The following is a 26,158-nucleotide window of genomic DNA, read 5'->3' as shown; positions in this document are numbered from 1 at the left end:
TTTTGCTTTGTTCAGTGTAATGAACAAAAGTGTAAGCTCTGGCTAATGTTTGTTTTGTATTCCATCTTGTGCTGGATGTTGAGGCTAATTTTCATTGCCATAATGCTAGGATTGACCAACTTGATACAAATTTGGGATGGAATCATCTAGTCTCTCTGGTCCTTGTGATAGAGTCTTCGAGTGCAGACTGAATTCTGTATAGCTTGTGTTTTTTTTTCTGACAGACTAATTCACTAGAAATGAAGCTGAAAGCTATGGAGAATTCCAGGAAAACAAGGCTGGCCCAAACCAGTTTTGAAACAGACAGTCTTATGATCAGATACTTGCGACAAGAGCTCAGGTTTTAGAAGAACTCTGATGCAGATGGAAGCAAGAACAGCCAGCTATTATTAAAAGAGACAAGCTGGTAGTTGCAGGTTTTTGTGCTTCCAGAGAAGCTGCTTGGAATGAAACAGACTACAAAGCAGCAGTTGCTTTGGCTGCAGGCGGAGGAACCTGGACTGAGGGCTGACCATTGGTCAATGACTTGAGGCAGTTGTCTTCGGTGACTTAGAGTTATCAGTGGAATCACACCATCAGGATGGTTGTGGGTGAGGTGGAGGTCATTTGAGAGGCGACGAGACCAAGCCATTAAAGGGAAGATTGCATTGCTCGCTATTGACGGGACATCATTAGTTCCGTACGTGCATCCTGGAGGACAGGACTTGGAAAACTGCTTGAGGAAGTTCCTGATTTTGTTCTGTGGAACTGTTCGGTGACGTATTACTGATAAGACTGTTCAGAGGATTCGTGAGGACGATCTTTGTTGCATTTGCTAATTAATGTGCAACCTTTAAGATTATGCATACATTGATCAAGATTTAACAGTTAATTCTTGTTTAATTTATGTTGGTTTTGGTTTGAGTGTTAAAGTGAAATTTATAAAAGTGAAATCTTGTCCATCGGGTTTTTGTTTCTGAAATTGGGGTTAATCGGACTTGATTCTTTTGGTTTCTATGAGGATGATAACATCCTCAGTTATGGTGCAGTGGGGAACTATCGAAGATGTGTATTTTGTTCCTCATTGGAATTAAAATGAACTGGTTAAAGTTCTTTTGCAAGATCGATACTAACTTTGGGAGATTAAAACAATCACAAGTGAGTAACTTTCAAAATATTTTAGTATTAGAATATAACCATGTCAAAGCTTTGTAAATCAGGAGTTGGTGGGAAGGAAACCAAAAACAGTTATTCAGTTTTGTAGCTGAATCTTGACAGGCTATTCAGCTGTGGAAATCATTACAGCTAGCCTCTGTCTGTTGTGTAATAATCTGATGTGCGAACCTCGACAAGTTTCCCATTGCCAAACCCAGGGGTGCTGTGACTTGTTGCAGCATTCTTACTCCAGTCCTTGCTAAGATCCCACATATAATTACTGGTGATGGAGGCTGTTTGGCCTATCCAATATATTCTTCTGTAGAAATCATGATCCCTCACCCCACCCCTATCTTAGCATCTGTCTGTTCGAATAACTTGAGTTTTTTTTCCCTCTATTACCCAACTTCCAAGATTTGATCAGTCCTTGTGTGAAAAAGCACTTCTTGACATCAGTCGTGACTTGCCTGTTACTTGTTAGCTCTGTAACCTTGTCCTGCAATATGAAGTAGCATTCAGGATTAATGTTTTTATGAAAGTGCTTCTGTTTTGTAAAAAATATTTTTGAGGAATTCATAGTCAAACTGAAGAAATGTTGGACCAGATTTATTTCAAGAGGGTCATCAAGAGGACACAAAGAACTGGTTTGGCAACAGCATTTACTGGTTGTCATATGACTCAAGTTAAAAGTAGAACAAAATCCCTGGTAACTGGGTAAGATATGGACTGGGAAGTCACAGCGCATCCTTTGACAGGACAAGCCCAGGAGCAGCAGCGCACACCTGAGTGAGCAGCAAACTCACAAGCTTTTGGTTGTAGTGTCAGCGTTTACCTTCTGGAATGAGATAAAGTGCGCTCCTGTTGCTGAAGAAGTGTCGTGGAGGAAGAGACCAGATTCTTGCTGAATGTTTCAAGAATCAATCTTGCTGAAGGAGAAGAGAATTCCCAAGGGAGGAGACCACAACCTAGCTCAGCTTTCCAGCACCCTTCTCAAAGACCCTGAGAAGTCCACTGTGTCATCTCATCGCATCTCCTGTCTTTGAAGAAAAGCCTGCTAATTTCATTCTCAACACCGCCTGAAAAGAATTGTTCTAAAAGATCCGAGTGACCCGTCTACGTGTACTCATAGGCTAGACTTTAGGCTACTTTTGGAACACGACATATCTCATCTGTTGTTACTTCAAAAAGGAGCAAGTATTTAGCTCGTGTTTTTTTTGTCTGTAACAGAGCTCTGAACAAAAATCCCTTTTATTTTTCCGGTTAACTGGTGTATAGGTGTGTGTGAGTGTAAGGGGCTAAGGTAAAAAGAGAACTTTAAAATTTCAGTCTGTGTGTTTATGCTTTACTTCATTACTGGCTAAGACTTATTTATAATCAGATAATTTTGCTGTTCATAAAAGAAACCTGGTTAGATTGTTTTATTCCGGGGGAAAAATAGAGTATATAATTGACCATTTCGGTAAGTGGGAAAATGTAAATATGTGTCGTCACCTGTGGACAAGTAGAACTAGAATAAACTGCACTCCTCCCGCCTTGGTCGTAACAATTTCCTATTCCAATGATTATCATGTACCTCTGTAAGGTCGCTTCTCAAATCATACTTTTGCAAGGCTGATTGAGCCAAGGTTTGTAATCTTTCTGTACATTTTTTAAAAATTCATTCATGGGATGTGGGCATCGCTGGCTAGGCCAGCATTTATTGCCCATCTCTAATTACCCTTGAGAAGGTGGTGGTGAGCTGCTGCTTTGAATCACGGCACTCCATGTGAGGTAGGTGCACCCACAGCGCTGTTAGGAAGAGAGTTCTAGGATTTTGACCCAGCGACAGTGAAGGAACGGCGATATAGTTCCAAGTCCGGATAGTGTGTGACCTGGAGGGGAATTTGCAGGTATGGTGTTTCCATGCATTTGTTGTCCTTGTCCTTCTAGTTGGTAGAGGTCGCGGGTTTGAAAGGTGCTTTCTAAGGAGCCTTGGTGCATTGCTGCAGTGCATCTTGTAGATGGTAAACACTGCTGCCATTGTCCGTCAGTGGTGGAGGGAGTGAATGTTATTGTGGCTCTTTTCTGGATTACTTCCAGGGCTTGGGTGCTTTTCTTGATCCGTTACCAGTGGTAGTATTCAAGGTGCAGCCCAACCAGAGTACTGCACGCTGTTATCATAATAGTCTCTTACTAGCTTATTTATAGCACAACCAGGAGATCAACTGTGAACATCTTGATTTTAATGGCTGAGATAGGGGTTTTACTTTTGAACCATTGGGACATCTTGCAAACGTTTATATAAGAACAAGTCTCCTCTTGAGATTAGCTTATTTCTGCATCTCCTGATGCAAAGTTCTGATATTAAATACTTGATGAATTGGCGCAGAACAAAAATCCGTGTAAATCCTTTAAGGTAGGTGTTCTGACCAGGTGAGAAAGAGGTCTAGGGTTTCCTTTCAGTCTTCACCTGGTCTTATTGTGACGGGGTTTAATTTTAAACACACTGTTTTTAGCTCCCCCTTGCTGAATCCTTGTTCACCGCTTTCCAATTATAAGGCAAAGAAACCAGCACAAACAGGCTTTCTTCGGTTTAAATAAGAAAAGTTGAAATTTATTAAACTTTAATTTGGTTACCGCCTATGGATACACGACGCGCCCACGCTAGCATGCATACGCGATACACACATGCAAATAGAGACAGAAAAGAGCAGAAGAAAAATAAAGTGGAAAAGTTTGAGGCAATATCTGAAGAGTTGTTACGGTTCTTCGAGCTCACAATAGAGTCCTTGATTGTAGGTAGATCTTACTTTTCGTTGGGGCCCAGTATTCTTCAATCTTGTTCGTTGTAGGAGACTTTTCTCTCTCGGGGTTCATGTGTCTTCAGTGGATTCAGAGGTTTGTGAGAAAGAGATGGGAGCAGACAGGAGAGAGATCTTCTCAGTCCAGGAGCAAACAGACTTTCTGCAGTCTCTCAGTTCAAATTGTACGATTCAGAAAAACCCAGGGTGCCAAGCAGGTTAGTCATATGGTCAAACCAGTTAGTCACATCTGTTCATGGATTGTGTTGGAGTAGGGAATAGCTCCTTTGTTTTTCCGAACACTGTTTGTTGATATGCAAATGCCTTTCCAGCCAAGGGGTCCATTGTGGTTTTTTTTAACAAGTTCTTTCTTCGCTCCAGTAACAGTTTTAAAACTATGTTCATATGGCAAAATTAATGTGCCTCATTCTTGGCAGGTACGGGGCCTGCAGTGCTCACATCTCTTGGAAATACTTAACCCTGAAAGCCTTTGGTACTGATGCTGATCCAAAATATACATGTCCTTCGGTGTTTCAGCAGTTGTCTTTTGAATACTGCTAGTGCTGTGGTGGCATAATTTAAGCAATGTAACAATACAATTGATTAACTGTTCATTGGTAGATTAATCTTTACGGGCTTACTGGTTTGGGGATAGAATCATAAAATGGTTACAACAGAAGGAGGCCATTTGCCCATAGTGTGCATGCCATGCCAGCTCTCGGCGAAGGAAACTCAGCTAGTCCTTTTCCTCATAGCCCTGCAAATCTTTTCTGCTCAGATAATTATCCAATTCCCTTTGGAAAGCCATGATTGAATCAGCCTTCACCATATTCTCAGGCAGTGCGTTCCAGATCCCAACCACTCACTGCGTAAAAATCTTTTGCTTGTGGCACCTCTGGTTCCTTTGCCAATCACCTTCAATCGGTGTCCTCTGATACTGGACAGTTCTAGCAATGGGAACAGTTTCTCCCTACGTACTCTGTCTAGGCTCCTCAGGATTTTGAATACCTCAATCAAATCTCCTGTCAACCTTCTCTAAGGAGAAAAACCTCAGCTTCTCTGGTCTACCGTCATAATTAAAGACTCTTATTCCCGGGACCATTTTCGTAAATCTTTTCTGCACGTTCTCCCAGGCCTTCACAGCCTTTCTAAAGTGTGGTGGCCGGAAGTGGACACAATACTCCAGTTGAGTCCGAACCTGTGTTTTATAAAGGCTCACCATAAAATCTTTGCCTTTGTACTCTTTGCCTTTATTTATAAAACCCAGGACCCCGTATCCTTTAACCATGATCTCAACTTGCCCTGCCACCTTCAAAGATTTGGGCACGTATATCCCCAGGCCCCTCTGTTACGGCACCTCCTTTAGAATTGTATCCTTTAGTTCATATTGCCTCTCCTCATTCTTCCAAAATGTATCACTTCACACATCTCTGCATTAAATTTCATCTGCCATGTGTCTGCCCATACCACCAGCCTGTCTATCCACTCTCCCCCACCCCCTCCCCCGTACGCTCAACCCCCCATTCACGCATTCCCACTCACCCTCATTCTCTCTCTTTTGGGGTGGGGGGAGGTGGGGGGAAGAGAGAGAGAGAGCTGGGGATGTTGGAGAGGGGGAGAGAGAGAGAGATGGGTGTAATTGACACCTCTTAGCTTAAAATGTATCCTTTTGTCCTTGCCAGAATGTGAGACCGTGTGAATATACAAGGTCAGGTCTGTAAACATTAGGGATCATTTTTCTTAGCACCTTGTCCATTTTTTAAAAGAAAAGCCCATTTTTATACATATTCAGGTTGAATTCTTGTATTTTCTATTGCTGCACCTCACGTGAGTGAGATTTTAAAAGACTTTTGGATTCGTTTTTATGTTGGCTGCTAGTCTTATTTCACTTCCCTCTGAACTTTCTGTATTCAGCCTAGTTCTCACTTATGTTATCAACCTGACATGTACTAAAGGCCTGCTTAGGTCGGGAAAAGGAACCCGACCCGAACTTGACCGATCCACAGTGGATCCGAGCCCGACCCACCCTGAGCCCCTCCAAGTTCGCCCCGAGCCCGACCATCCATTTACTTACCTTCCGACTGGGAAGCTCCACGAAGCTGCAGCGCATGCGCGATGATGTCAGTGACATCACTCGCTCACTGCGCAGACTCAGTTTCGTCCTGGACTCCCAGCTCAGGTAAGTTTGAAAAAAATTTTTTAATACTTAACAGCAGAGCATTTACCGTGTGTGTCCGGCCCGACCCGACCCGTGCGCGACCCAGACTCGGTCCAACCCGACCCAAGCCCGAAAGCCGGACCTGGAAGAGGGGCCTGCTACCTGACCCGAACCGACACATGTCGTCGGGTCCTGTTGGGTTCGGGTCGGGTAGCTGGCCTTTAGCATGCGCCCCCTTTTTCTGCTTCGAGTTCGTCTCTATCTCTTTCATCATCCAGGGAGCTGGCTTTGTTTGCCCTACCTTTCCCCCTCGTGTCAACTGTCTCTTTAAAGGTAATGGGGTACCTAGTTTCAAATAGCGGTGGTTGCAATCACATGTGCTCTCTTCAATTAAATTACAAGAGCCGTTAATGTAAAAGTCTAAAAAACTAGATCCCTTTATTTGGTTCAGAAATGGCGATAGTTCAGTTATGTGCTTAGTATTCGAAAGAGTGCTCTATTTAAGAGAATGCAATGTGTTCAATCACAAATTGGAATAACTATGAGATGCTTTAAAACTTATTTGGTGGGGAAAGGAAATGGGTCATATAGTGAACTAATATACTTGCAACTGATCTGAAGTCTAGGTTCAGATTTAGCTTCGACTGATGGCTGTAAGGGTGGTGCATAATATAATTATGAACTATTTCCAAACCCGTTGTAATGCTTGTAGGGTTCACTTCATTAAACTACAGATCAACACTTTTAATTACATCATAATGACTGGTACGATAAACGCAAACAATCATTTTTCTGAGGGGTGTGAAGGTAAGCTTTTGGACAATATGTTGTGAGCTTTACACTGGAGCTGTTAGTGTTTGTTGCTGTCAATTAGTGTTCAGAGTGACAAAACTGTTTAATTCCCCAGCACCTTGAGCACAACAGTGTGACAGTGTCAGCAAATTGCCTACTTCATCATGTGATTCTGGCAGCAATCACTCACCAACTTCCTCAAACAAAAATTGCTAACTTTTTAATTTTTCTAGATGTCAGAACATTACAGAGCACTTAGTGGAACTTGTTGAAGGAGAGTACCAATGGGCAATCACTTGAATGACATGTGTCAAGCAAGCTCCCCACCTGCCAAGAATGAGGAAAAATTAATTTTGCCGCATGAACATTGATTTTAAACTATTGTTGAAGAAAGAACTTGCTTTAAAAAACAATAGAAGACTTTGGCTGGAGAGAGATATAAGCATATCAACAGATAAGTACTTCAAAGGACAAAGGAGCTGTTCCCTGCTCCAATTTAATCCAAAATGGGCTTTTGATTACCAGACGTTGAAGGTGGAAAGGCTAGCATTCCAGGTTAACTGCTAAGATGGCCAAATACACAGACAGACGTGGTCAGACTAGTTTGGTCACAACTGGCTGACTGTTGGAGTTTTTTGAATTTGAACTTTCAACAGGGATTTTGAACTCAGAAAGCTGTTTTCTCCTGGACTGAGAACACCTCTCTCCTGTCTGCTCTCATCTAGCTCTCACTAGCTTCGGAATCCACTGAAGACACATGAACCCCAAGAGAGAAAAGTCTGCTACAGTGAACAGGGTTTAAGAAGAATACTGGACCCCAACGCAAAGCAAGACTACTTACAAAAGGACCACAGTGAGCTCGAAGCACAGTAAACAAGAAACCCTTCTGATATTGCCTCAAACCCCTCTATTTTATTTTTTCTGTCCCTATTTGTATGCGGGTATTGCATGTGCATGCTAGCGTGGGCACGTCATATATCTGTAGGCGTTAATCGTATTCGGGTTTGTTTAAGGTTTAATAAATTTCACTTTTTTGTAAACCTAAGAAAGTACGTTTATGCTCATTTCTTTGCCTTATAATTGGAAAGCGGTAAACAAGGATGCACCAAAGGGGGAGCTCAAAGCACAGTACGTTTAAAAATTAAACCCTGTTACAATAAGACCAGGTGAAGACAGTAAAAGACCCCTAGACATCTTTCTCACCTGGTTGTAACACGTGGAAGAATTAAACAGGCCAATTGAAGAATTTTGATCCACCCGTTCATTCTGACTTTCTCAGTGTATTGCAGCATATGCTTTATTTTTACTCAGATTTCAATGTATAATTTAATAATTTGCTTTGAATTTAGTCTATTTTTTTTCTACTGGTATTTTAATTGAACTTCCTTCAAACAACAGTCAAATACACAGCACCACATGGCAGTGAATGGAAATATGTAAGTCTGTTGCATTCTTTACATCTGTAATCTATTTTAGCAACCAGTGGCTGACCTAATTGAGATGAGCTCGCAGCATAGACTGGGAATCAAACATTTGACCCATGGTCTGTGTGTCTTAATGGTACATTGGGTGTTAATTTGTGTGTTATTTTCAAACAGAGTTTCTGTTCTACCTTCTAAAAGCCCTGACACCAACTTGTCTTTAGTAATTGCATCTCAATGGATCCAGTGGTGCTTCTGTTAAATGCCTTTTTATATTACATTGCAGAAGGGGTAAATTTGGTTAGCAATTCTATGTAGGTTAGAATAAACTTCGGCTGATGAGAGTGGTGACTGAATGTGTGACAGCATGTGTTACAGCAAGTAAGTGTGAAACTTGCAGGAAGTGTGCATTATGGGCAGGATTATAATATGTAAATACTTAATACATCAGAGTATCATTTATGAAACTTACTAAAGTAACTGATTTTTGAGATGGATAACTTTCAGGATGGTAATTTCTCTTGGCCTGAAGTGGAACAGAGTGCAGTTTGTTATGAAAGTGCTTCCTTTTTTAATATGTTTTGAGGACTCGTGTTTAAAAATTGTGGAAATTGATTCATTTGAAAGACTGAAGAGATTCCATAGATGCTGGACTTTTTTTTTAATAAGGTCACTGGAAAGACTTGGGCTTTGTTTCAAAACAGACTTACTGGAAGTCACATGTCTTTAGCTAAGTAAACAACAGAAGCCTCTGACTAGGGGAGTTATTTACAGAGAAGTGACGTCAAGATTTATGGTGGTCATGAGTTGGTTTTGTTTTGGATATTGTTTGGTTCAGTTGGGGGTAAGCCTGCTAAGAGAGAAACCACCAGCTCATCCTCTTCTATCTCTTATGAGATTCTGAGAATCCAGTGTGGGAAATAGAGAACCTGATGCTGTATTTCTCCTGAAAAGCCTGCTAGACTAAGCCTCAGTGTCACCTGAAGAGAACTGCTCCAGAAAGATCCCAGTGGCAGCTGTCTACGCATATTTGGATGCCAGAATAAAGGGACAGCTGATGTCATTCCATATCTTATCCTTTGTTTCTTCAAAAATTAACAAGTATTTGGCCAAATTATTTTTTGTAAAGTGATCTCTGCAGAGAAAACTTATTTATTTAACCAGTGTGAGTGTTTGTGTGTGGGTTAATTTAGAAGGGAACTTTCATCTTTCAACCTGTGTTAAGCTTTGCATCTTTATTGAATAAGTCTTGTTTTATAATTTAATAATTTTGTTAAGTAAAGAAACCTGGTTAGTGGATTTTATTCTGAAATAAAAGAGTATCTAATTGGCCGTATCGCTAACTGGGTAAAATCATTTAAATATATGTTACCCGTGGAGAAGTGTAACTAGAGAAAGACAGTGCACTCTTCCAGCCTCAGTCATAACATATAATTGGGGGCTTTTCCGGGATAACCCAAAGCCAACGTGCTATTGTAAGTGGGATAATAATAATTGAAAAGGGGAAAATGAAAACACCCTGCTTGTGCATTAGTTTACACTACTGGATTGGCTTTGTCAGTTGTGACGACTGTTCTGGAGAGGGAGTCTTTATCCCTGAGTGATTTGCAAATCTTAAACAAGGCTAGGCTAAAAGCATTGGCAGAAAAGTTAGAGTTAAAACCAGGAGCTAAGAAAGCAAATATAATTGAGGTAATGGCACAGCATTTGAAATTGGAAGAAGGAAAAGGCCATCTCGATGGTAGTTCAGTTGAATTAGCTAGAATTCAGTTACAGATGAAGTAGCTTGAACAGGAAAAAGAAATGAAAAACTTGAACTAGAATTTCAAAGGGAGAAAGCAGAGTGGCAGGAGAGAGAAAAAGAAAGGGAGCAAGAAAGGATATTCCAATTAAAAAAAGTTACAACTTAAAAAAAAAAAATGGTGGCCTTGACTGCGAAGAAAATTCTGGTGAGGAAAGACCTGACTGCAACCCAGGACCCAGTGGAGAGCTGTTTAAATTTGTGCAAGCCCCCCTGAAGTTTGAGGAAAGGGCCGTATAAAGGCATTTTTGATTTCTTTTGAAAAGATGTCTAGACAGATGAAGTGGCCGAAGGAAAGCTGGACGTTGCTCATGCAAAGCAGGTTGATGGGCAGAGCTCATGAAGTTTATGTTATGCTTTCTGAGAAGGCTTTTGCAGATTGTGAGATGTCAAAAACGGCTATTCTCGCTGCTTATGAGTTAGTCCCTGAAGCTTATAAGCAGAAATTTTGGAACCTCTGGAGATTGGCTGGGCAGACTTGTATAGAATTTGAGAGAGTGAAGCAAATTATTTTTGATAATTGGATGCGGGCACTAAAGGTAGAGGCCACGTATGAGACCCCCTTGGGGAAATAATTCTCGTGGAAGAATTTTAAAATTCACTCCCTCCATTAATATGAACCCATGTAGAGAACCAGAAAATTTCAACAGCCAGACAGGCAGCTGAGATCGCTGATGATTACGAGCTTGTTTACAAGCCTGAACCCCTTTGCCGTCACACTCTCAAACCTGAGGGTAGAAGGTGTGAGGGTGAAAGGAAGGCAAGTAGTTGGGGACAGGAAGGGACAGCTGGGAGTGCCGTGGGATCTTCTCAGGCCGGAAAGAAAGATGCTGAGGGTGGAAGTGAGGTCCGAAAACCCAAGTGTTTTCATTGCCACAAGGTGGGACACCTTTGTGCAGAATGCTGGAGGTTGTGGGACTTAATTGGGGTACACAAGGCTAATGCAGTGAAAGGGGCCCTGACAGTGAGTACGACAGATCAGACTGTAGCTGAAAAGGTTAAGTGCAAAAACTGCTGAGAGTGCAGGGATACCTGAGAGTTATAGGGAATTCTTGTCAAAAGAAAAAATAACTCCTTATCCCTCAAGTGAGGCTGGTAAACCTATAGTTATACTTAGGGATGCAGGAGACACCCAAACTCTCTTGCAGGGGAAAGGCATAACTTTTCCACCACAGAGCGCATTGAATGCCAAGGTTTTATTGAATGGTAACCGTAGGAGTTGTCCATAGTTTGCATGTAGATGGAGTTGACCTACTCCCGGGGAATGATTTGGCCGGAGTGAAGGTAGTAGCTTCTCCAGTAGTAATGGAAAAACCAAGTGAAGTCAGAGACAGTTCTGGGTACTGCCTGTGCGGAGTTTGCAAGTTCTCCCTGTGACCGTGTGGGTTTCCGCCGGGTTTCCTCCCACAGCCAAAAGACTTGCATGTTGATAGGCAAATTGGCCATTGTAAATTGCCTCTAGTGTAGGTAGGTGGTAGGAGAATTGAGGGAAGGTGGAGATGTGGTAGGGAATATGGGATTAATGTAGGATTAATATAAATGGGTGGTTAATGGTTGACACTGACTCGGTGGGCCGAAGGGCCTGTTTCAGTGCTGTATCTCTGACTCTATGACAGAGCAGTTGCAGGAAAAGGTTCCAGGAATTTTTCATTCATGTGTAGTGATGGCTAAACAAGTTCCATTGTCGGAGGCCAAATTGGCACCACAGAGACACAGCCGAATATCTGAAACTTTCTTTGGGGATTTGGATAATTCAAAGGAAATTTTCAATAAGTCTTTTCTGATCAAGGCTCAGCAAGCTGATCCCAGAGTTAAGTAAAGTGGCACAGTCGGCTCTAACTGAAACTGAAGGAAAGGAAGTTCCGGAAGGTTACTATATTAAAAATGGGATTCTGACGAAGTGGAAATCACCTTACAGACTTACAGACGAAGAATGGACGGTAGTTCATCAGAAAGTGGTGCCGCCAAAGTATCACCGGGAACAACTAAGGATAGAGCATGAAATTCCTATAGCGGGATGTGTGGGGACCCAGACGACGAAATCACATAAGTTGACATTTTTACTGGTTAGGTCTTTCCAAGATTGAGGTGCAGTTTTGTAAGACGTCCCATATGTGTCAGATTGTGGGGAAAACCACAACCTGCCATAAAACCGGCACCACTAATTCCCATACCAGGTATTGGGGAACCATTTAGTAGGGTGTTGGTAAACTGTGTGGGACTTTTACCAAAGACAAGAGTGGGACATTGATATATACTCACTATTATTGTTATGGCTACTCGGTTCCTGGAGGCCAATCCCTTGAGAACAATTTCTGCTAAGGTAGTGGTAGAGAAGTTATCCAAGTTCTTCACGAGATACGGATTACCGATTTGAAATCCAGTCAGATCGAGGTTCCAATTTTATGTCGAAAACTTTTCAGGAAGTCATGAGTAATCTGGGTATAACACAGTTAAAGTCTTCAGCATACCACCCACAGACACAAGGGGCTTTGGAACGGTACCATCAGACCCTCAAAATGAGGATCAGGGCATACTGTCATGAATATCCCCATGATTGGGACAAAGGGCTGGAATTTCTTTTGTTTGCCATCAGGGATTCATCTAATGAGTCTACCAGTTTAAGTTCTTTTGAGTTAGTTTATGGACATGAGGTAAGAGGTTCTCTAAAAGTAATCAAAAAAGCTTTTAGAACTGAGGGACAGATCTTCTGTGTTAGTATGTGTCCGTGTTCTGGGAGTGGCTCATGAGAGTCCGGAAGTGACTCAGGAACACCTGAAAGCTTCACAAAAAACTCTGAAGAAATGGGCAAAAAAGCATGCCAAGACACGAATATTTTAACCAGGGAATGAAGTGTTAGTATTACTGCCTTTACAGGGTGAACTGCTGAAAGCACAGTTCAGTGGACCGTATAGAGTAGTCAAAAGGATTGGTAAAGTGAATTATTTGATTGCCACCCTAGATCGCCGGAAAAAGAATCAGCTGTGTCACATTTAATATCTTGACGCTTATCCACCTCCCGGCAGTGATATTGTAAGAACAGGTATGTCAGGTAATAGGGACAGTGAAGGATGAAAGGGGTAGTGAGGATGATGCAGAAGAAGGCCTGGACAATTCTCAAGTTGAACCTCCTACTATCCCGTTAGCTAATACTGAATTGTTAGGGAGATTAGACGCAATGCTTTCATATTTAGATGCATAACAACGAGAAGACCTAACAAGGCTGCTCACAGCATTTAAAGGAGTCTGTAGGGATAAATCGGGATGTACAATCTTAGCCATAGATGATGTGGATCTAGGCAAATCTTCTATAAAACAGCATCCTTATCGCTTAAGTCCAGAGAAACAGGCCCAGGTGAAAGCAGAAATCCAATACATGTTGGAAAACCACAAATTGAACCTCGTCAAAGCAGCTAGAGTTTTCCAGTCGTGTTAGTGCCTAAACCTGATGATTCAACTAGATTTGCATAGACTACAGAAAGGTAATTGCAGTAACAAAGGCAGACTCCTACCTAATTCCTCGTTTGGAAGACTGTGTTGACAATTGGCAGTGCCATGTTTTTTTACCAAAATAGATTTGTTAAAGGGATGCTGCTTCCTTTAACACCCCGAGCTAAAGAAATATTGGCCTTTGTCACACCAGACGATCTTCCAATGACAAGTGATGCCAGGCTAAAAAATGCCCCAGCAACTTTCCAGAGACTAATGAACCAAGTAGTAGTCAGTGTTCCTAACTGTGTGGTTTACCTTGATATGCAGGTATGCAGTGACACTTGGAAGGACCACTTGGAACAACTAGAAGCTCTATTTAGAAAATTACAGTCAGCTGATTTGGTGACAAATCTTGCCAAAAGTGAATTTGCAAAAGTGCGGGTAATGTATCTCGGGCATATAGGAGGGCAAAGACAAGTGTTGCCAAGGCAGCAAAAGTACAAGCATTGGTGGAGTTCCCTGTCCCTTAGACTATATGAGAAATCATAAGCTTTTTGGGGATGTTTGGTTTCTACTGCAAGTTTGTACCAAATTTTAGCAGCATAGCTGCTCCATTGATGGATTTGCTACAGAAAGAGAGCCAAGGTAGTGTGGTCAGGAGAGTGTCAAGCATCTTTTGAGAGTCTGAAAGCAATTTTGATAAATGAACCAGTGTTGATTGCCCCAAATTTCACGATGCCCTTCAAAATAGCAATTGATGCCAGTCAACTTGGGGCCTGGTGCAGTCCTGTTACTAGACGATGATTCGGGCATAGAAAGGCGAGTGGGATACTTTTCTGAAAAGCTAAATCGAAACCAGAAGAAATACTCTACAGCGGAAAAAGAAACCCTGGGCTTACTACTAGCTCTTAAACATTTTGAAGTATATGTCTGCCACAACTACAGAAAGACACTGGTATACACTGATCATAACTCCCTAGCGTTTGTGGAAAAATTCAAAAACCAGAATGTCAGACTATTTTAATGGAGTTTACTAATGTAGTCCTATCAGAGTATCCATATTGTGGAGGAAAAATGTAATTACTGATGCGTTGTCTAGAATTTAACCCTGCTTTGAGTTATGAGTACAAAGATGGTATCGGGCACATAACTGAGTGTGCAACTTTGTTTAAATTTTTTTTCATCCTCTATTTTTTTTCCACTCTTTGTAAAGAAATGCATTTAAAAATGGCATTTCATTCCTCCAAGGATGGAGGTGTTATGAAAGAGCTTCCTTTTTAATATGTTTTGAGGACTCGTGTTTAATAATTGTGGAAATTGATTCATTTGAAAGACTGAAGAGATTCCATAGATGCTGGACTTTTTTTTTTAACAAGGTCACAGGAAGGACTTTGTTTAAAAACAGACTTGCTGGAAGGTACATGTCTTTAGCTAGGTAAACAACAGGAGCCTCTGACTAGGGGAGTTGTTTACAGAGAAGTGACATGTCAAGATTTATGGTGGTCATGAGTTTGTTTTGTTTTGGATATTGTTTTGGGTTCAGTTGCGGGTAAGCCTGCTAAGAGAGAAGCCACCAGCTCATCCTTTCCATCTCTTATGAGAAATCCTGAGAATCCAGTGTGGGAAATAGAGAACCTGATGCCTCTATGCTCTTTGAAGAGAACTGCTCCAAAAAGATCTCGGTGACAGCCGTCTACGTGTATTTGGATGCCAGAATAAAAGGACAACTGATATCATTCCATTATCTTATCCGTTGTTTCTTCAAGAATTAACAAGTATTTGGTCAAAGTTTTTTTTCTATTTATGTAAAGAGATCTCTACAGAGACAACTTTATTTTTTGTTTAACCAGTGTGTGTGCGCGTGCGTGTGTGTTGGTTTAATTTAGAAGGACCTTTCACATTTCAACTTGTGTGTTAATAAGCTTTGCATCTGTATTTAAGTCTTGTTTTATAATAAATGAATAATTTTGTTGTTTAGTAAAGAAACCTGGTTAGTGGATTTTATTCTGAAATAAAAAGTATCAAATTGGCCATATCACTAACTGGGTAAAACCATTTCAATATATGTTACCCGTGGAGAAGTTGAACTGGAGAAAGACAGTGCACTCTTCCAGCCTCAGTCATAACAAATTGTATTCAATGATTACTTGTCAGTTGTTTCACTCCAATGTTTTTGCGACTTTTCTGCTTCCAGGATGACGACGAATTTCTCGGCAATGCTACTTGTCATTCTCCTGGCACGTGGGAGGAAGATGGCGATGCTAGTAAGTGCCTTATTTTTGAACGTTTAATTCAGAAAATGCTTCTCAACAAAAACTTTCCATCGATCTTATGAAAGATTAAATCTCCACCTGTTGAGATCCTGCAATAAGATTAAGAAGTCAACAAGCCACTGCAAAACTAATCACCATTTTGCTGTATGAAACAGAGGAAATCCATGGTTTAGTATAGTTGGAAATAATCATACCGGATACACGATGAGCGGGATGCTGATTGGGCATAGAGTATGGAAAAAATATTTGTGAAAACTTTCGATTTGTGTGGAAATTGATAGCCAGTGTAAAATTTTGTTGAACACGTGTGAATTTCGTGTGGCATTGTTGATTCTAATTTGTTGCAAGGAGGTAGTGGAGGGGGGGCATGTGGCTGCTGAAGGGATTTGGAAATAATCTGGTCAGTCAGAATTCGATTCCGACAGTGAAGTAGGTTTTTTTTGGATTGATGTCTGGAAAATTTGAGGCTATTTGGATATTTTATATGGTGGACGCTAAGGATATGCTGAAACCAATTGTACCGCCCTACTGAATGACTGGTTGAAATTGGACAATTAAACACAGATTTGGAATTGAAGTCAGACCTCATGGCCTGCATAACTCAAATACTTGCTAAGGAACATTCTTATTACAGTTTGGATTTCACAACAATTTAAAGTTGAAATTGCAACATCTCTGAGAGCATGATTTGCTTTTCTGAAGAAAAACAAGAGAAGAGGATGAAGGTGTTGGGCGAGCCATCAAAAATTGGCCAAGTTTATGAATAACTGCTCCGATTTATTTCTGAAAAGTCTACATAAAGTCATGCCAACAGTGCTGAAGGATTTGGTGGACCTTTGAAAGTATTTGTTGGCACTCCCTAGAATTTGATTCAAACTGTTGTGCCTGTTAAGTTGCTAGTAGTTTGTTATTTTTTGAAACAAAGCTATATTGCGAGCTGGAATTTCAGAGATAAATATATTTTTTGTCTTCTGTATTGGAGACGGTTTAAGGTACTGTAATAGATGCAGTGCCATATGTCACCTGCCTCCATACTGCTGTCTATCGTCAACAGGGCTGTTGCTCCTGCAGCAGTTTATAATTTCTAAAGTGGAGAAATCTCACCAATGTCGATCAGCGCAACCTGGTTTGTTGGCTGTTTAATTGCTTGGGATAGCTTAATGTCTTAGTTTTAAATTAGAAAATCAATTCCTTATCCAAAAATTAACTGTTTATATTTAAAAAAATATCAATCCATAAGCAATTGCGAATGTTAGCCTTTTTTAGAGCAATAGAGTTATACAGCACAGAGACCCTTCGGCCCATCTTGTCCGTGCCGGCCATCAAGCACCTACCCTAATACCATTTTCCAGCGCTTGTCCCGTAGCCTTGTATGCTGTGGCGTTTCAAGTGCTCATCTAAATTCTTCTTAAATGCTGTGAGTGTTCCTGCCTGTATCACCCCTTCAGGCAGTGTGTTCGAGATTCCAACCACCCTTTGGGTGAAAAGACTTTTCCTCAAATTCCCTCTAACCCTCCTGCCCCTTACCTTAAATCTATACCCCCTAGTTATTGACACCTCCGCTAAGGGAAAAAGTTTCTTCCTATCTACCCTATCTATGCCCCTCATAATTTTGTATATCTCAGTCAGGTCCCCCCCTCAGCCTTCTCTGCCCAAAGGAAAACAACCCTAGCCTTTTCAAGTCTCTCTTCATAGCTGAAATTCTCTAGCCCAGGCAACATCCTGGTGAATCTCCTCTGCACACTCTCCAGTGCAATCGCATCCTTCCTATAGTGTGGTGACCAGAACTGTACACGGTACTCCAGCTGTGGCCTAACTAGCGTTTTAAACAGATCCACCATAACCCCCTGCTCTTATATTCTGTATCTCGGCTAATAAAGGCAAGTATGCCATATGCCTTCCTAACCACCTTATCTACCTGTGCTGCTGCCTTCATTGATCTATGGACAAGTGCATCAAGGTCCCTCTGAGCCTCTATACTTCCTAGGGTCCTACCATCCATTGTATATTTCCTTGCCTTTTTAGTCCTCCCAAAATGCATCACCTCACACTTCTCAGAATTAAATTCTATTTGCCACTGCTCTGCCCATCTTACCAGCTCATCTGTATTGTCCTGTAATCTAACGCTTTCCTCCTCACTATTTACAACACCACCAATTTTCATGTCATCTGCGAACTTACTGATCATACCTCCTATATACATGTCTAAATCATTAATGTACACTACAAACAGCAAGGGTCCCAGCAGCGATCCCTGCGATACACTACTGTTCACAGGTTTCCAATCGCAAAAATAACCATCGACCATCACCCTCTGCCTTCTGACACTAAGCCAGTTTTGAATTCAAATTGTCCTGGATCCCATGGGCTCTTACCTTCTTGACCAATCTCCCATGCAGGACCTTATCAAAAGCCTTACTGAAGCCCATGTAGGCTACATCAACTGCTTTACCCTCATCTCCACACCAAGTCACCTCGAAAAATTCAATCAAATTTGTTAGTTGTGAACTCCCCCTGACAAGGCCATGCTGACTGTCCTTGATTAATCCCTGCCTCCCCAAGTGGAGATTAATACTGTCCATCAGATTTTTTCCAATAGTTTCCCTACCACTGATGTTAGACTCACTGGCCTGTAATTACCTGGTTTGTCCCTACTAACCTTCTTGAATAATGGTACCACATTCACTGTCCTCCAGTCTTCTGGCACCTCTCCTGTGGCCAGAGAGGATTTCAAAATTTATGTCAGAGCCCCTGCAATCTCCTCCCTTGCCTCACATAGCAACCTGGCTCTTGGGATTTATCCTCTTTTAAGTCTGCTAAAACCGCTAATACTTCCTCCCTTTCAATGCTGATTTGTTCAAGTATATCACAGTCCCCCTCCCTGATCTCTACACTCACATCGTCCTTCTCCATAGTGAACACAGATGAAAAGTAATCATTTAATACTTCACGTACGTCCTCCGGCTCCACACACAGATTGCCACTTTGGTCTCTAATGGGCCCTACTCTTTCGCTGGTTATCCTCTTGTCCTTAATATACTTATAAAGTGCCTTGGGATTTTCCTTTATTTTGCCTGCCAGTGTTTTTTCATGCCCCCTCTTCGCTCTCCTAATTTTTTAAGTACCCTCCTACACTTTCTATACGCCTCTAGGGCCTCCGCTGTTTTCAGCCCTCTGAATCTGCCATAAGCCTCCGTTTTTTTTCCTCCTTATCCAATCCTCTATATCCCTTGACATTTAGGGTTCCCTGGATTTGTTGGTCCTACTCTTCACCTTTACGGGAGCATATTGGCCCTGAACTCTCAACTGTTTCCTTTTTGAATGACTCCCACTGGTCTGATGTAGACTTTCCTACAAGTAGCTGCTCCCAGTCCACTTTGGCCAGATCCTTTTTTATCATATTGAAATCGGCCTTCCCCCAATTCAGTACCTTTATTTCCTGTCTGACTTTGTCCTTTTCCATAACTACCTTAAATCTTAGAGTTATGGTCACTAACCCCAAAATGCTCCCCCACTGATACTTCTCCCACTTGTCCGGCTTCATTCCCTAGGATTAGGTCCAGTACTGCCCATCTCTTGTAGCACTTTCTATGTGCTGGCTCAAAAAGCTCTCCTGTATACATTTTAAGAATTCTGCCCCCTTTAAGCCTTTTGCACTATTATTACCCTATTATTTTTGCACCTCTCTGAGATTTGCCTGACAGTTTTGGAGGCCTGTAGTACACTCCCAGCCAAGTGATTGCCCCTTTTGATTTTTAAGTTCTACCCATATGGCCTCATTTGAGGGACCTTCTCAGATATCATCCCTCCTTACTGCAGTTATTGACTCCTTGATCAACAGTGCAATGCCACCTCTTTTACCCCCTCTCCTGTCAAACTTGAAGATTCTATACCCTGGAATATTGAGTTGCCAGTCCTGCCCTTCCCTCAACCATGTCTCTGATAGCAATAATATCATATTCCCATGTGTTAATCAAAGCCCTCACTTCATTTGCCTGACTTGTGAGACTCCTTGCGTTAAAATAGATGCAATCCAGCCTTGCCTTATTCGCTTGTGCCGTAACAGGTCTATATTTACTCTGCCTTCCAGACTGACTTGGTTTCTCATCTATATTTGGCTGTGCATCACCCCCTCCTGTATCTCCATTGTGTATCCCATTCCCCTGCCAAATTAGTTTAAACCGCCCACCCACCGTGCCCCCCCCCCCTTGCACAACAGCACTAGCAAGCCTCCCAGCAAGGATGTTGGTCCTGCTCCGGTTCAGGTGCAACCCATCCCACTTGTTCAGGTCCCACCTTTTTTATTCCATATCTTCTTGTAAATTTCTGATTTCTGATTTGTTGTCATCATTGTCATGTCTAAATAAATGGAAACTTATCCTTGGGAACAAACGTTTTCTAACTTGGTCTTCATCTAAATTCTTTGACTTTTCTTTCTGCCCTTATATTCAGGCTGTTAACCAGGGGGTGTCCCCAAGTATCTATCCTTGGTTCACTTGATAACACCATATGAAGACATGATGCCAGGTTCCACCTGTATGCTGACAACACCCAGCTCTATCTCTCCATTGCTTCTTTCGACCCCTGCACTGCCATGTGTTGTCAACCTGCTTGTCCAGCATTCTGTCCTGGATTGGCTGCAGTTTCCTCCAGTTAAAGATTAGGAAGACCAAAGCCATAGTCTTTGGCCCTTGCTGTAAACAGCACACCAATGTTTCTGTAAGCTGTGCGATGGTGCAGCAACCCAAAAGTCCCTGTGCAGGCTGTACACAGTCGGCCAAAAAATTTAAAGAATCCATGCACTTAAATATATTACCCATGCACTCAAAAATAAATTAGAAGCATTGTTGCTTCATACCCTCACTTCCGATTCCGTCCCCCTCCCCAACCGTTGCCAACAATTTAAGCTGACTGTTTAGAATCTCCATCATATTTGACCGTGAGCTGAACTTCTAACCCTGTAAGAATTCCATCATAAACACGATCCAATTCCATTATATAACATCGCCCATCTCTGCTAAGCAATGACTTGTTGAAACCCTTGTCTATGCCTTTGTCACCTCCAGTATTATTTATTTCAATACTCTCGTGACCAGCCTCTCCTCCTCCACCGTCCATATCCTCCGAAAGTACGCTGCTTGTATCCCAACCTGTGGGAGGTACTGCTCATTTTCATCCCTGTGCTTGCTAGCCTTCATTGTTTCATGATCTGTCGATGCCTCCAATTTAATATTCTCATCCTCATATTCAAATTCTTATCGGTGACCTCGTCCCTTCCTGTTTCTGTAAACTGCTCTAAGCATACAACCCTCCAAGAATTTTCTGTTCCTCCAACTCTGGCCTCTTGCGCATCTCCCATTCCCTTTGCCCCACAATTGATGTCTATACCTTTCACTGTTAAGGCGCTAAGCTCTTTTATTCCCTTCCTAAAATTCTGACTCTCCCCACCTTTTTTAAGATCCTCCTTAAAACCTACTGTCATGCTGGCCCCCACCTGCCAAGACTGAGGCACACATTATTTCGCCACATGAACATTAAAACTTAAAATTGTGGCTGGGAAGAAAAGAAGGCCTATCAAAAGAATTGCCAAGCCTCTGACTGGAAAGACATTTGCATGCTGGCAGACAGAGTTGGAACCATGGTCCCAGTCCTTGCTTCCCCAATACACAGAAGTGGTGGTCGGACCAGATTGGCTGACTGTTTTTGAAGTTTTTTGAATTTGAACTTGCTGGGAAAATGAAACTCAGAAAACTGTTTGTTCCTGGACTGAGAACACTTCTCTCCTGTCTGCTCCCATCTCTTTCTCACGGAACGGAAGACCCATTGAAGACATGTGAACTGAGAGAGAAAAGTCTCCTACGTGAACAAGGTTAAGAAGAATACTGGGCCCCTACTAAAAGTAAGAGCTATCTACAATCAAAAACTTCATGGCGAGCTGGAAACACAGAAACAGTAACGAGAAACCCCCTTCAGAGACTGCCTGAAACCTCTCCTTTATTTTTCTTCTCTTTTCTGTCCCTATTTGGATTTGTGTATCATGTGTGCATGCTAGCACGTCATATATCCGTAGGCGTTAACCGAATTAGGGTTTAATAAATTTCACACTTCTTTAAACCTAAGAAAACCTGGTGTGCTCATTTCTTTGCCTAATAATTGGAAAGTGGTGAACAAGGATTCACCAAGGGGGAGCTCAAACACAGTTTAAAATTAAACCCTGTTACAATAAGACCAGGTGAAAAAAGTAAAAGACCCCGAGACACCTTTCTCACCTGGCGTAATATCCTAATATCTCCTTTTTAGGCTCAGTGTTGATAATTTGCCTGATTACATTTCATTGAAGTGCCTTGGGGTAGTGTTAATGTTAAAGGGGATATATAAATGCAAGTTTTAAATTCTAGTTACAGTTTATTGTAATTTTTCCATTCTCAATTCCCAATGAAGGCACTAACTGGCATTCCATTTTTTGCCACAGGAAACCTTTTTAAAGCATGCTGTTTAACATTTTATTAATACTGATCTTTTTCCAAGCTCAAATCTTGAGCCAAGTATGGTAATCCGGTATTATTCAGTACAATTCAATTTCTGAACGTTTGCACAAATATATAAATTTATGATGCATTATGAAAATAAGCAGAATTGTATTTTTCTTGCTAAAAGCTAATCAAAATCTAACCCACGCATTAGTTTACGTAATTGTGTGTTGTGTAGACAGTCATATTGAGGTGTTATATATTTTGTTTAAAAATGGGCTTCCAAAGCATTTACGTTTTTTTAATCAGGTGCCAGCTCATGTCACACTGTAGTTGCACGAACAGTTCCATAAGTACTGTTTAGGCATTCTATAACCTTGGACCAAAATTGTTCCTCAGTTCCTCTTCAAAAGAAATAAATCTGGTCTTCAAATTAATACCAGCCTATGCAGAACTGTATTGTTGCAACAGGATACTTAAACTGTTGAAGGTCAATGATAATTGTCAATGATAATTTTAATGAGTTCAGAAGAAACTATATATTTTTAAAGTGGTTGCCATTGATATGTATTGGATATATGGGAGTGATTAAAAGGCAGTAATCTCGTGAGTAACTGAGGTGGTGTCATAAACTATGCAGAGACTGCAATCTTGAAATAACTGCAGTAATATCATTGCAAATGTAAACTTCATGATGTATTCTGTTTTCTTTTGCTGGCATTGGCTTTCATGGTAGGTGCAGATTGCCAGTGCTGTCCATGTCAATGATGCAGGATGATTTTAATTAAATCACGATTTACTTCGGATATATGTATAATTGAGTCCCATTTCCCGCAATGACTTTGTATTCTTGTAAAAATGGCATTTATCAACAGCCCTTTCAGTGCCTGACTCATGTTTGCGTGTGCATTTTTTAAATTAAACTCCATTCTCTGAATTACAAACAAGTATTGGAGGTTAAACTATACTTGGTTTGTTTCTGCTGTGTGATGGCAGATACAATAGAAAATCTCTGTAAAAAGACAGAGAGGTTTTTTTTTAGATGTATTTGAAATGTAAGAACATGCTGATTCCGCACAAATGCATTAAGGTTAATGTATTTAGTGGCCTGTTATAAATAATGCAAGGGAGACCTTTATCTGCTTTTGAAATAAATGTTTTCAGATCTTTCTTACACAATATTTTGAACCTTATTAACCACAGAGCTTCCAATGTCACAGCAGCTGAATTCATGTCAAGGCTATGTGCAGGTTCTTGTGCAATATAACGTAGAAGCAGTTGACGAACTATTTTAAAGGCTTTTTTAATAACACAATGCCAGGTTAAGCATGGGTAGTGTAACAACCAGGTGAGAAAGAGGTCTAGGGTTCCCTTTCAGCCTTCACCTGGTCTTACCGTAACAGGATTTTATTTTTAAACACATTGTGTTTTTAGCTCCCCTTTGCTGAATCCTTGTTCGCCGCTTTCCAATTATAAGGCAAAGAAACCAGCACAAACAGGCTTTCTTCGGTTTAAAGAAGAAAAGTTGAAATTTATTAAACTTAAACTCTAATTCGGTTAACGCCTATGGATACATGCCGCACCCACGCGATGCACACATGCAAGAGACAGAAAAGAGAAGAAAAGTAAAGTGGAAAAGTTTGAGGCAATATCTCAAGAGGAGTTGTTATGGTTCTTCGAGCTCACTGTAGAGTTCTTGGTTGTAGGTAGATCTTGCTTTTTGTTGGGGCCCGATATTTTTCTTAAACCTTGTTCGCTTGGGAGACTTTTCTCTCTTGGGGTTCATGTGTCTTCAGTGGATTCAGAGGCTTGTGAGAAAGAGATGGGAGCAGACAGGAGAGAGATCTCAGTCCAGAAGCAAACAGCTTTCTGCCCAAAGTCAAAAAAACTCAAGTTGCCCAGCAGGTTAGTCATGTGACTAGCTGGTTTGACCATGTCCGTTTGTGTATTCTGCCAACTTTGCAGTCAACTTGGAATGCGAACTCCCCCACCTTCAACGTCTGGTGATCAAAAGTCCATTGTGGGTTGAATGTCAGGGCGGCGCAGCGGTTAGCACCACAGCCTCACAGCTCCAGGGACCCGGGTTCAGTTTTGGGTTCTGCCTGTGTGGAGTTTGCAAGTTCTCCCTGTGACCGCGTGGGTTTTCGCCGGGTGCTCCGGTTTCCTCCCACCACCAAAGACTTGCAGGTGATAGGTAAATTGGCCATTGTAAATTGCCCCTAATGTAGGTAGGTGGTAGGGAATATGGGATTACTGCAGGGTTAGTATAAATGGGTGGTTCTTGGTCGGCACAGACTCGGTGGGCCAAAGGGCCTGTTTCAGCGCTGTATCTCTAAATAAAATAAATAAAAATTGATGTTTTCCCCTTCAAAACACTACCTGTTAATATGCAAATGTCTTTTCCAGTCACGGCTGATCTGTTTAACAAGCCTTCTTCACTCCAGTAACAGTTTAAAATCAATGCTCATGATCATATTAATGTGCCTCATTCTTGGCAGGTGCGGGCTTAGCATGACAGTAGGAACAGAGATGTTCTTGTATCATTCTTGCACATTTTAAGCTTATGAAAATGAATATATAAGCTAATGAAGCTTTTTTTTTTTAAAAAAGAGAGCCTTACAAACAAAATCATTCATAAATTTTGTAGTTGATGGAAAAAATCATAGGTAGTAAGTCTTTTTTTTTGTCTTCTCCTGAAGGACAAACTCCCTTGCTAGAATATGATTTCACTGCTGGTGGTCACCAAGTAGCTATTCAGGTGCAGTATTAAGCATCAACTGGTTATCTGTCAGTTGAGGACATCATGGGTTCAGCTTGATTTTTGTCCTCATTGGTTGATCACACACATGCATGCACTTCTAACCAGTCTCCATACAGCAATGAAAAGCAGGAACTGTGGCTGATATTTTTTTTCCTTCGCTAACCAAAGCTTTGCAGCTAATTGTAGCACCTCTGCTGCTGCACTGACTGTTATCAGTTAATTCAAATGTGGCACCTTCTCAGTCCTCAGAGAAAGTGACTTCACCTCTAGGTCATCAAGAGAGCCCAACTTGTAGATCTATGCTGACATCTTGCTGTCTTCTGGCAGTTTCATGTTTGGAACAGATGGTAGTTGCACAACTCTTAATTTAAATTTTTTTTAAAAATGTTCTCATTCCAGGGAAATCCATTGCTTCTAATCTTTTTTATCAGTCTGTTAAAATTGTACTTGAAAATAAATGTGTATTGGCAGCAGAATGTAAAATCCATTGTGCCTCAAATAAGTTGTGTTCGACAGAGCAGAATTAAGTATAGAACAATTGAAAGAGGGCAATATTTTCACAGGAAAATTGGATGGGAGAAAGTGGTTACAGGGTAAAAATTCAATTAAAAGTTTCAAATGATGCCATAAATTGAGAGATATGGCTGTTGTAGTTTATGTTGTCACCTAAATTCCAAAATAAGATTATAAAATTGAGATTACTGTTCTCTTCCAAATTGTTAATATTCCAGATGATCTATTGTTCACTAATGTAATTTTAAAATATTAAATGATAATGATCCTTGATTATAGACATTTTCTTTGCTTATCAGTTTGTTAAAATTTTTCATAACTGGTTTGCAATATGCAGTTTACTGTTGTAGTCTGTGTAATTATCCTTCATAATTCCTTCTGTTGCTTTAGGCGTTTGCTTGTACAAAATTACACTTAACTTTGCATGGAATAATCTGTGCTTACTTTCAAATTAAGTATTTACCCCTGAACAGTCTATTTTGTAATTGACACAATCATTGTGTCCCAATTTTTTTTTTTAAGGCGGTGACGAGTATGAAACTTGAGCAGTGAGCAACACTGGAACATGTACAGTGGAAGGGCCTGAGTTCAGGCTAGGCGTGTGGCTTTTGAAGATAGTGAGA

General features: G+C 41.1%; 1 protein-coding gene across 6 annotated transcripts in view; it reads left to right on the top strand.

The window, feature by feature from the left end:
• Positions 1-26,158, top strand: part of zmym4.1 (zinc finger MYM-type containing 4, tandem duplicate 1) — a 276,696-nt gene that overhangs the window by 138,208 nt on the left and 112,330 nt on the right. For 5 of the 6 annotated variants that reach the window (XM_068011207.1, XM_068011208.1, XM_068011206.1 and 2 more), the window contains one exon: positions 15,713-15,782. The exons of the other annotated variant lie outside the window; for it this stretch is intronic. In XM_068011207.1, coding sequence (XP_067867308.1) covers positions 15,713-15,782 — 70 coding nt within the window. The remainder of the gene's footprint in view (positions 1-15,712; positions 15,783-26,158) is intronic. 6 annotated transcript variants of the gene reach the window in all.

This window comes from Heterodontus francisci, chromosome 31, assembly GCF_036365525.1.
Source record: "Heterodontus francisci isolate sHetFra1 chromosome 31, sHetFra1.hap1, whole genome shotgun sequence".
Classification (NCBI taxonomy): Eukaryota; Metazoa; Chordata; class Chondrichthyes; order Heterodontiformes; family Heterodontidae; genus Heterodontus; species Heterodontus francisci.
This window is presented reverse-complemented; position numbering and strand designations above follow the sequence as displayed.